At 31.4% G+C, this 12,823-nt stretch overlaps 1 protein-coding gene across 1 annotated transcript; it reads right to left on the reverse strand.

Moving 5' to 3' along the window:
- Positions 1-1,874: 1,874 nt before the first annotated feature.
- On the reverse strand, positions 1,875-11,152 carry LOC100262164 (serine/threonine-protein phosphatase PP2A catalytic subunit). The gene is made up of 11 exons (XM_002285658.4): positions 10,846-11,152; positions 8,130-8,186; positions 6,847-6,930; positions 6,054-6,125; positions 5,184-5,255; positions 4,883-4,923; positions 4,483-4,549; positions 3,491-3,682; positions 3,299-3,388; positions 2,791-2,898; positions 1,875-2,383 (listed from the first exon to the last, which is right to left on the reverse strand). The coding sequence occupies exons 1-11, from the start codon at positions 10,939-10,941 to the stop codon at positions 2,318-2,320; spliced, it is 945 nt and encodes a 314-aa protein (XP_002285694.1). The 5' UTR covers positions 10,942-11,152; the 3' UTR covers positions 1,875-2,317.
- Between the last annotated feature and the right edge of the window lie 1,671 nt (positions 11,153-12,823).

The raw sequence follows: 12,823 nt of genomic DNA on the forward strand, positions 1-12,823 counted from the left end.
TGTCATCTAAAGAAAACGCAGAAAATATCTTTTATAAATTTATGATAATTCTATTACAAAATTTACGAAGTTATTAATGCATAAAAAAACACTAAAAAAACACTATAATTAGTCAAATAATCCTTAGAATTTATTCCACATAAAATTTGTATTTTTAGTAAAATTAATTTAAAATTTATTCCAAATCATTAAATTAACATATTAACTCTTCAATTTAATTAATATTTATCCTCATTGATCTTAATTATCATTTATTATTTTTATTAATCTCAAGTAATAAATTTATTTGTTAAACATTTATTAAATACATAAGATAATTACAAAATATTTACTATAAAATATAAGTCATGGAAACGGAATTATAATTGTAAAATATACTATTATTATATGTGGATAAATAAGACAAAAAAATTTGAGATTAAAAATAAATTAACTATTTTAAATTTAATAATTAAAGTCAATTTTAAGTTTAAGTTATGATATTAAGTTATTTTATCATACTTAATTTATTTAATAATTTAAATTAAGTTATTAAATCACAAATGAGAAAAAATTGAAAGAAAAAAAATTAAATAAAAAATAGATTAAAAGTTAATAAATTATTTTTATATGTTACTTAAAACTCATTTCACTTATTTTTTAATTAAAACAGAAAATATCTTTTACATAGGGGTTACACTTTTAAGCTAAATTTGACACTTGAAAGTAATAATAAAAATATAATGGAAATAAAGAAATTTTGTAATACCAAATAAAAAAAAATAATCAAATTTCAAAGGGAGAGTAAAATTTGATTTCCAATAAAGATGAATTTCTTATTCATATTCTTATTCTCAAAAGCAATTTTTTAAGTTCAACAAGAGTTTTTATATTGACTTATACAATAAATTGAAGTTTATACCAATTTATAGAATAAATTGTTTTATGTTTAATAAAACTTTTACAGTACCAATATTATCTTATTAAAGTATAAAATAAGAAACTATCTCAAATTGGCTATCCTTTATCTTCCAAGTATATATTAAAAATGATAATAAAGAATATATTTTACTTTTTCATTAAAAAAATTTAACAAAAAAATAAAATAATGATTGCTTTTGTGCAAAAAATATTTATTAAACATAATTAGTAATAAATATTATTCCATTTATAATGGTAATAAATAAAAATTTATTTAAATATAAAACATCTAGTTATTATTTTTGTTAATTTAATTGTACTAAATAAAAATATAATATATTAATATTATTCTCTATTTAAATATTTCAAAATATATTTGTTATTATTTTATTAATTAAGAAAATATAAAATTAAGAGTCTATGATAAGAGATCAAAACAAACATAGTTGATTATTTAATTATCAAGTTTCAATTATTTATTAAAATAACACCAAATAAAAAGATTAAATTATTAACTCCTATTATATAAAATAATAGGTTATTAACCACAGATTAATGTTTTTTTAATGATCAAGTTAGCGTCACTGGTCCAGTGTCTATGCATACTGAATTTGATTGGTCAACCAGACCCTAAAGGTAACTACAACAAAGGTCAACCATTGATAGTCAACACATATCTCCATAAAACTAATTTGGGCAGCAAAACCTAGAGAAAATTAATAAAAATAATTCTCATATTTAGTTCATATAAAAAATTAAATATAATTTTATAATTATTTAACTTACATATAAAAATAAATAAAAAGATAAAATAAAAAAATTTATTCACTATCCATCCTTTTTTATTTTTTTATTCACATTTTCTTTTATCTATATATATTTCCTATATTTCTCTTAAAAAAACCTAGACATCATATTTTCCAACAACCAAACATGACGTTAAGAGAAAAAGAGCATTCACGCTAAGGGGAATATTGAAAATAAAAATTATAAAATCAACCCCATTAAAAAAGTTCCAAAAAAGTACTCATCTTTCCCTCTACAGCCCCTCCCATCCCCCCCACCCAAAACAACCATATCCTTCTACGAAACAAAAGGACAAGTATTTGAAGGAAGAAAAAAAAAAAAAAAACAGAAACAGAAAAGAAAAGATTGCCACATTGTCTGCTGGAAATGGTACATCTGCGATACAGCTTCTCCAGCTCCACTGCCTCCTTATGCCGAAACTCAGTACAGTTTCGGGAAATAATTGAATCAAAGGAAGCCTTACCTGCTGATTTTACATTCTCCGCTACTTTTTTTATGGCCACCCACAACCACCACCATGGCGAATAAGTCAAAGTTTGAAAACAGCACCCAACCCCTAAACCAGCGCAGTCGCCACTGGAAAGTTAGCCAGGTCTCAGTGGCAGATGCATCATAGGAAGTAATCAGGTGTTCTCCGAGTTACATCAGGCTCTCCCCTCCTTGGTGCTGGCTCAAACTGCAACAAAAACATACATTTCCATTTTCAAGCTTTTGGCAACAGGAAAAATAAAACTTAAGCTAATAAACCCTGCCTCAAAGGGGGTTATTTCTTGGATCATAAGAAACTGACTCAGATAACGATCCCGCCAGTAGCAGAAAGGCATTAAAAGGGGTTTTGATTTTGGTCAGATCATAATTCATGCAACGAAATTGTATTCAACCCCTTCTGCCACAAGGCATGCTTCCTTCAAATATCAGACCCATGATTTAAAGGACCTCCTCCTGATATAGGAGAGGCCTCCACAAGCTTCATGGCCAGAGGCAAAACTCCTTTCCAACACCATTGTGAAAAAGTGGATGGCGTGTACGTCACGTGCATGTGTGGTTGAATGTATGAGAGAGAAAGAGATCAGGAAAGTATACCTGAATGAATGTGTGGCCCTTGCAATCATCAACTTCCAGGATGGAAGCCATGTTCCCACAGCGATAACAATAATTTGGTGCACTAAATATAGTAACCACCTTTTGCTCCTGCCATAATAAACACACAAACAGTCAATTCAAAATTTCATTTATTCCACTAGTGCTTCGGTTATGTTTGGCTACTGGAAAGTCCTAAGGAAAAAAAATTTATTAAAGAAAATGTTATTCTCATGTTTAGTTGCAACATGAAAAATACCAAAGAAAATAAAATATAATAAAATTTTATATATTTTCAAATTATTTAATCTTTATATGGAAGAGTTAAAATAAGTTAAATGAGTTTGAAATAACATATAAAAATAATTATTAACTTTAAATCTATTTTGTTATTTTCTTTCACTTTTTATTTCCTCTTACTTTTCTTTTCCTTGCATTTTCCCCCAATTTTTCCGGGAACTAAACATAACCTAAGAGGGAGGAAGCCTCAATAGTAGGGGAAAGTAGTTACATGGCCCCAGTTGAATCCCTCCATAACCAGTTGGTGAGCTCTAGCGATCAGCTTCAAGTTGTTTGTGTGATTAAATTGTTCAGATATGTCCTGTGAAAACAAAGCCAGTGAGACAGACTAACAAATTGTAATGTTTTTCAAGAGAATGAAAACCCTAAAAAGAAGGGGGGTAAAAAGAGAAGAATAAGAAACCTGGCCAAAAGTATATCCAGCACCCCTAGGCGAGATACCCCAACCACAGCGATCATCTGGGTCAGACCATAAAAGATCACACATGGGCCCCTCATGAGGAACTTCTTGAACACGGTCAAAATTGCGTATGTTATCAAGGGTCTCGATAGATGGGGACAACCCACCATGCAGGCAAAATATTTCAGATTCAACCTTAAAAATTGGAATGAATATTGTTAGAATTGAGATATAAAACAGTACGAATATCAGAGCCCAACTAAGAATATTAACAAGAAAACGGCATTGTATAGCAAGAACTTCAAAAAAAAAAAAAAAAAAAAAGATTAAATAACCTAAACAATCAGAAACTGATAAAATGCCTACAAGGACAGCTTCAACTCAACTTCAAAGACATGCAGTTGGGTAATGCCAGACTCCCACAGCACATCTTTATAAAGTGATCCATGAATGGAAATACAACAGTGTTATAGATGGCACTATTGAAACCATGGGGAGTATAAAAGAAAATAGCACTCAAATCAAAAGGAGGCAAGTCTGCAGATAATTAAATGGAACAGGCCAGCTGACACTGATATTAGCAACCACACTCTGAAAATGCCACCAAATGATGCCAGTCATTCAAAGTTTTAATTTTCGGATATATCTTTTGTTGCTATTTTGAAAGATATTTTTCTCCTTTCCAAGCATTAGATGGTTAGTACATTCACCCACTCAACTAAAAGCCCTCTGGTTTAGTACTTTGGACAGGAATCATTTGGCCATTGGTTACCACTTATTTTGGTAAATGATCAGCTCAACTTCAAAGGGAAATGCTCTCATTCTTTTTAGAGATCATCCAACTTCACTCTGGGCCCATAGCTATAACGGTTTAATTGGAAATTTTATATTATCGTGTGCACCACAAGAATTGATGAGATATAGACATGACAGTGAGACCTGAATTGAGATGACTAAAGAACCATAGAAGATGGAAAATATGAACAAATACTAACCAATGCTGTCAGTGGGAAATAATCAAATAAATCTGTAAAGATCTTCCAAACATTAGCATTGCCATACCTGCAAGTCCACCAAGAACAAACAAATTAGCAGCATTTAAACATCACAGACTTGCACAGAGACATGAAGTCTAAGGGACGTGATATGAGATCACACAGAGGTGCATCCCTCAGGAGGACTCGTATGTCTCTGTGCAAAATAAATTCCATTGAATAGAATGATATCACACTGTGTTTTAGAAAGCTTCCATTCAAACACATCAATTTAAGCAATATTTTGAATTTATGCAAAGAGATTCCAAACACAGGTCAGAAATTCTAAACACGAGTATTAAAATTTATTTCATCCTATTGAAACATGGGACCCAAGCAATAAGGATGCTAAAGAACTCACTTTCGTAGGCATTCATCGTAAAACCCATAAACTTGAGTGATCTGCAAGAAGACACATAAGCCATATTAACTTCGACCATATGATGCTAATAAAAAATCATTTAGAACCATCAAAAAACAGTTATAAAAGGCACTATAGAGCACAGAAAATGTGTAATATGCCAAAAACGCTGGACTCATATAAACTATATTTTCTACTTATGGGAAGAATGATCCTAGGAAATTACAAAATAAGCAATAAATAACCAGTTGGTTGACATGAAGAGCAAGCATATCGGATTAACACAATTAAAGAAGTCTACCTGTCGGCTTTCATGATTTCCTCTTAGAATAGTAATCCGTTGAGGATAGCGCACTTTTAGGGCCACCAGGAGCTGAATAAACGAGTCAGTTAGTACAATAATATTAGTTACAGCCTCAACTAAAAACTAGAGAAAGCAAATCGAACAAAAATCCCTGAAATTGTGTAATTCAGAGTAAATGGCCCATCCATATTATGGTGCAATCCACCTGAAAGCCAGCTCGGTTTCTTGAATAAATTTCTACTTGTTAACTTATTCACCCAAGGATCCAAATGACATGAATTCACTTTACTAAAAATGTTACAAAATGCAATCCTCATGTGCATATGCAGTTGCATAATATAAACATGCATTACATCTAGATATCAATTATAAGAATCTATAATTGTGCCATCTTATGGAGACATGTGCAACCTCACATTCACATAATAAAAAACAGCCACCATAAGAAATTTTTGCCCCATCTCAAAGTGAATGTGCATTTCATTTCTGATACTCAGTTTCATCTCATGTTAATATTTTCTACCAATGTGTAAATATCTTACACTTGGTTTTAGCTTCTTTTCCTCTGGTTGCTCTCAGTAGATTAAGAAACTAGAAGCATAAAATATCATATCCATCTAGAGGTTTTAACCCTAAATATTGGATTAGATTATATGATAACCCCCAGCATGACACTTTTCTACTGAAACACATTAAAAATTTAACCCACATGCAAGTACTAATGTCAATATGACAAGAGTTCATAGCACTTTGTAGCATGTGTACATGGTAATCCAGTTGCAATTATTTGACCATGTATGTTCCCACCGAAAGCTTTTCTAAATTAATCATTTCCAAGATAATATTGGCATAGCAACTCCTACTTACCGTGACAGTTTCAACAGAATAATAACCACGGTCGACATAATCTCCCATAAACAAGTAATTTGTATCTGGACACTGTTAACCAAGAAAATTGCAACCATAAATACAATTATTAGTGAGAACATATAAAACAAATATGAAGAAATAATAGAAAAAATTAATATACATTTTTTCAAGCATATTTATGAATCCCATATAATCCCAACAATGAGTTAGCTTAATCTAATGAAGCAATCCACCAAAGCAAGAAGAATGCCTCAACATATAAACCACAAACTTCATCATATAAATTAACTATAACAGAGCACACAAAAGTTTTATGCTTTGCAGTACTAAAATAGGGATTGAAGTTAAATAATAATAATAATAATAATAATAGTAGTAGTAGTAGTAGTAGTAGTAGTAGTAGTATTTCTAAGAATACAGTGTATGACCAGCTGCCAGCTATAGCGCTGAGACGTGCTAAGCAAATGCACATACATACATATGGGTGGGTTCACTTGATTTTTTTGTCCTTAGATATCTTGACTCACATGTGTGGGTGTAAACAGTCCGCGCACTCACCAAGGACAATATAATAGAAGAGAACTAATTGGATCTTTTGGGCACAAGTCCTCATTTGACAAGAGAATGTTATAGCTCAAGCATAAAAAGTTGCAAGGTCCAGCTTACACAGATGCCAATTGGGTAAGATACAGATCATCCACCTCTAGCAACCGTAATCTGGCTGGTGGTTAATCACTGTTCACACACCAAACATGAGGAAAATACAAAATGTATTAATCAGAGTAAATACCTTTCCTCCAATTCGGAAAAGCTCCGCTAGATCATGAAACTGGCCATGGATATCACCACAGATTGTCACAGGGCTTTTCACAGGCTGCATTACAAAAAAAAAAAAAGGGATCATTAAAAATTTCCCTAGATAACATTATTCATTAACTCAAAATGACGAGTAATGCATTATAAGATCAATACAGATCGGCATCCAAAAATCCATCATGCAAGAAATGCCAAACTTGAACAATATGCAGGTAGAGGAAAGCTTTAATTTCCCCTCAAATCAAACCACAGAGCCAGTAACATATTGCAGATCAACATCCGAATTTAGTACCTTTTTAAAACTAATGCCCAGGATAAAATTAAATTCAACCTTTCTCAATAAAAATCAACAATTTGTGCAGTATGTTACATTTAGAGTTTATTCTGTAATTCTTCCTGAAATAACAAGAACACCTGTGTCAACAAATTACTCATCAAGCAAACCTTTAGTTCTTGCGCAAGGAACATGAAGTACTGTTACTTTGCAGAAGGATATTTTTCAACTTTGATACCAGATCTCAATAAAAACTTTACTTATAATAAATCAAAGTCCTCCTTCCACAAGACTAGAACACAAAAGATAGCCTAGCCATTGGAACTGCTGTCATCATCAAAATGCAGTATCAGGTAGAACATCACCTTAGAACATCACACATCTTTCTAAAGCTATGACTAAAATTTGAACCATTTAGTTCAATCAGTTAACTGAAAAATTGAGAAAATCATTAACAAAACAACAGATTCAATAATGATATTTCCTTAAAAAATATCAGGAAAAAGAAACAAACTGGCAATGGGATATAAAATTTCCTTCTGCAACATAGAAAAAAATGTGATGATACATAAAGCACTAGCTACCAGCCAAAAGACTCAGAGAAGTTAAAGATACCTGATTGCATGCTTTGTCATAGTCAATGTCAAGTTAGAAAGGCACTAGATATCAGTCTAAAGACTCAAATAAACTAAGCATGCCCATTTACATGCTTTCCAACAGGCATCAACCAGTTAGCCCAGATGCTTCAACTAAGCATGCCTTTCATTATTATATACCTCAATCTCATAATGCTTGCAACTTTTTTTTACTGTAGGATACAATGCTTGATTTTTGACATTGATATGCATCATAACAAAAAAATTTGAAAACCATTGGAATAAAATTGCAGAAATTGCACAATCTAACACATTCCCAGAAAAAAATATACAGCCTTGAGAAAACAAGTGAGAAAGCACAAAAGAATGGAAAGAAAAGGGGCATACCTGGACATTGCTTTCTTCCATTAATATCTCCTTAGCCTTCTCACAAAGCATCCTAACCTACACCAAAGAACCAAAATTATCATTGGTCAATCTAGTTTTGGCATCAATCCTTGAAAGAAAATAAATGCATTCAACTGATTGAAAATTCGAGGCCATGATAATAAAAAGGTTCCTTTTTCTTTGGTTAGGAACAAATATCCTCAACAGCGGCAGAGAAAGACAAATTAAAAAAGGTAAATTAAGAAGGCAGATGTTGCTAAGTATCAAATTACAACACCTTAATCAAAGATAAAAGGGATATATAAAAAGCATTCTTTTTGAAGTCAAACTAAACCTGCTGAAACCTGAAAAATTTAGTGTGGTTAGTCCTTAAAGAGCATCCCTTTGCTCCTTATCCTCCGTGACCAAAGAGAACCACCACACTCCACCCTATCCCCAACCTTGCACCCCATCAAACAAAATTAAATAAAATAAAAGGAAAAGCTCTCATGGCTTCCCTTCTCAATATTTTTTATTTTTTTATACGCCTACTCAACATTTTGTAAAACTTAATTATGACAGATGCTAAACAAGTAGGCCAAGCCAACTTCATTTGAGCACGGTTCTGGGCAACTATGAAAGTGCCTGTGTTCTGTATGTGCATCTGCAATATTACAAACAATGAACAAGATCTTAAGCCCACTACATATCATATATCCTCTCCAAATGTGAAGATCAAGCACTAACTAAAAATTAAAATCCTGACAGATATTTGCTTGCATAAGCAAAAGATGTTTGATACAAAGAAACAAAGTATAACTTTCCTAAGAAGGAAAGGTAATGTAGATGAGGTGATGAAATGAAGAAAAATTCATCAATAAGATCTTGTAATTGCTTCTCACTATGGTAACAATGGGCAGTTCTTGAAAGACTTCTACTATCAATATTAGGGATCAGAGGGATGAAAGCCCATTTAGCCTGGTCGTACAGCCAACCATTGGGCTAGAACACCACAATGAACTCCATGAAGTAATTCCCAGTGGTAAAATACTTCTTAAAATTATAGATAAATCCTGCCTCTTCAAAAGGTACATCATCACCTTTAACCATTTTATATAGTTTTTTTAAGGAAAATGGTGTTTGGATCTTAAGAAAATTATCACATTATTGCTCACAAGATAAGTTAAGGCTAAAAAATGATGACAAGAAGGAAAAAAGGGTAACCTGGGACACTATGCATGTTGCCAAATGCATGCATCTAAATTTGAGACTTAAAAGTAATCATTGTTCAACAAAAACACAGGAGTGGTTATTCGGATAAAACATCAGGGGCAGGGGTTGGGGGGTTGGTCCTTTTTTTTTGGAGATGTTGGTGGGAAACATGTAAAAATTGGAACTTGTTAAGCAAATTAGTGAGGACTGCAATTATTGCAAGATGTTGAGAAATTCATGGCATGGATTTTATGATGAATCTATAAAATGTCATATTTTACAAGGTTGATTTGAACATAACTCTAGTGCTTGATGTTTACATGCAAATGATATTAAGAAGCACCCGTATCTACCTCTTCTATGCCCACATGTGGGCCACATGTGCCTGCAGGTATGATGCATGTTTCAGAAAATAGGCAAATGACACGTGAAATGCATGTGCATGTTAGCTGTTCGATATTTCTCTAAAATCAGAATTACATACCTTCACATAAATATATTGCTTGCAAAGATAGTAAAAGTTACTATAATAAATAATATAAAATTATTGGTTTATCAGAAGGAATAAAGAATAAAATCTAAAATCTAATTTCTTACATTGCTCTCAATTCCAGAAATAAATAAATAAATTATGAGCTAGAATGCCTCACAAAAATATAATCCTTACTGATTAAATTAGAAAATTTAAAATATCTATGGACCACCATCATCAATATTTTCATGAAACAGAATTCATTATTCATTAAAAGAAAAACATCACAGATAAAGACGATGATAGGCCCTTTTGCACGATATCAACATGTGTAAAAATAATTGCCTAAGACTTATCTCAATTAAAGTTCCAGGCAATCAACCAACTCTTGTCCATGCAATCAATTTAGGCTTTCGCAGCATGAGCAATGCACTTAGTAAATCACTAACTAGTGAGCTCAAATGGATAAAAATTAGAGAGATGTTCAATTTTATATATACACACACATAAAAGGCACTAGTTTCAGTTCTTCAATTCAAAAAAGAAATGAAAATGTAAAATAGAAACGATACTAATTTCTTAGTTCTCTGGTTTCACCCCATGAATCCGCTCACAAATCACAAAAACGAAGAACAGCTTCACAATAGACCAAATTTTCAAGGAAAAAAATAGAAGCTAGTGATTAAAGCATGGCAAAAATCAAAATTTTTCAAATTTTTTACAATTGTTAACGTTTCATTAGACTAAACCACCACCTGAATAATCAACCCCTCAACGGATCTGACTCAATCGCCATCCAAATCTACCCCAAACCTCTCGATCTCCCACAAATCCACCACCGGATCGATTCAAAAAAAAAACCTAGTTCACCCAGCCCCGCAGATCACAGCCTTCCAAACCAAAACAGCACAAAAAGCCACAGCTCCTCCCACAAACGACACCCGAACCCTACCAAACCAAATCAGATCCGGGACAAATCCACTACGAACAATCTCAGAACTCATCCGAAAACGAAAACGAAAACACACAATAACCAGAGATAAGAAATGGCACCTCCTGCTCCGACAACGGCTTGCACTGCATCAGCTGCGATATCTGCTCGTCGAGGTTGCCATGATTGTTCGACGAGGGAACCGGATCGAAGCTCATCCTTCCTCCTCTTCCAGATCCAGAGATCGAGATCTCCTCCTAAACCCCACGCTTCCGAAACCCTAGGCCCCCACCCCCGGCGTCGCTGTCGCCGTCACCGTCGTCGTTCTAGAGAGAGCAAGTAGAGAGAGAGAGCAGCGAGCGGTGGTGGTGAAACCAATGAGTGTGAGAATGGCCTCTCTCGCTTTTTCTTCGATCACCACTCCTTTTTTAATTAAAAAATTAAAAATGAAAAAAAAAATGTTTTATAAACATTTTTAGGGCTATAATGAGAATCGTAGAGTTGGCGCGTGGGGCAAACCACCCAATTGGCAGAGATATTGGTGAGACGTGTTTTGTTGTTGGTGGTGAAACGATGTACTGCCATTGGAAGCGCGTGGTATTCTGGTTTCTGTTTTTGGTTTAACGTTGTGGACGTGAATGGTTGGGACTTGGGAGTGCTTATGTTTTGTTTGGCTCGCGAGAAAATTAGAAAATGGTTTTTTCTTCCCCTTTTTTTTCTCGGTCTTTTTTAATTTTTATTCTAAAAGTTTTTAAATATATTTGATATTTTACCTCTTCGTCTATCTAAAAATAATAATTAATTCTATATTATTACATTATAATTAATAATTTAAAACTAATAAAATTAAATAATTCAATGAGGATAATTATAGCTTGTTTGTTAACTTAAAAATAATTATGAAAAATAATTTTTGAGATTAATTTTTGAAAATTAGTTTTAAATTTGTTGTCCATATTTTGTAAAACAAAAATAAACCTAAAATATTTTTAACTAATTTTTAATATTTTTAAATATATATTTAAAAATAAATTTTATATCTTATATTTTTATTTTTAATTATTATATATATATATATATATTAGTGTAATTATTTTTTAAAATATCCCTTAAAAAAATAAAAAACGTTGAAAATAATTAAAATATATTATCTGAAAATATCTTATTCTCTATTTTTAATAACATAAAATAAAAAATTATTTTTTATTATTAAACATGTTTTCTTTACTTTTTATTCTTAAAAAAAAATTATTTTCAAATATAGTTATCAAACAAATTTGTGTTATAAAACAAATTTAAAATATAATTCATAAAACAAACCTTAGATGCTTTTACGTGGAAAAGCATTTATTTGTTCTTATCAAGTTTCATCATGTGTTTGTCAATTTTAATGTTTTCCTCTTATGTCAAAAACAATTTAGGACGTTTCTAAAGTATGAGAATTTAATTTATATCAATGACATAAAAGAACATGAAATATGATTTTAATCTCTACATTAATATGAAAAATTTTTCTATCTCTTATCTCTCCGAACTATAATTAATACTATAAATGACCAATTTGATAAAATAATTTGATAAGGGTATATTGGTATCTTCATATTTTATATCATCCTCGTTAATTACGCAATTTATATAGACTAAAACTTAATTTTTGGACCCGGTTATGTTCAAAACACAATTGTCCCTTCTTGTTATGGGTAGAACAAGACAAGTATAAAAAAACTCTGTCTTTACCAATCCTAAATGGGATTATTATTATTATTTTTATCTCTTTTATATGTTTCATCCTCAATAAATAATTTGAATATTGCCTTATATTATGTTACCTTGCATCACACCTCAATTATATATATATATATATATATATATATATATATATATGTGAATAACTAAAAATATGTCAAATTTATTTTCTTAAAAATGATATATTTTTAGAATATATTTAAAAAAAATCTAAAAATAATAAATTTTCAGAATAATTATTACAAAAATTTAAGATCAGAAAGTTTGTCAAATATTATGGTAAAAAATAATTTTAAAGGGTATATTGATCTCTTCATATTTTATATCATCCCTATTAATTACGCAACTTATATG

The sequence above is a fragment of the Vitis vinifera genome, chromosome 6, assembly GCF_030704535.1.
Source record: "Vitis vinifera cultivar Pinot Noir 40024 chromosome 6, ASM3070453v1".
Classification (NCBI taxonomy): domain Eukaryota; kingdom Viridiplantae; phylum Streptophyta; class Magnoliopsida; order Vitales; family Vitaceae; genus Vitis; species Vitis vinifera.

Bases quoted from the DNA above. Each gene is read 5' to 3' on its own strand.
- LOC100262164 (XM_002285658.4), bottom strand. From the start codon at position 10,941: ATGAGCTTCGATCCGGTTCCCTCGTCGAACAATCATGGCAACCTCGAC. The intron at 6,126-6,846 runs GTATTTACTCTG...CTTGGTTAACAG, and splicing joins TTTTCCGAATTGGAGGAAAG to TGTCCAGATACAAATTACTT. The intron at 3,389-3,490 runs GTTTCTTATTCT...TTGTTTTCACAG, and splicing joins CTGGATATACTTTTGGCCAG to GACATATCTGAACAATTTAA.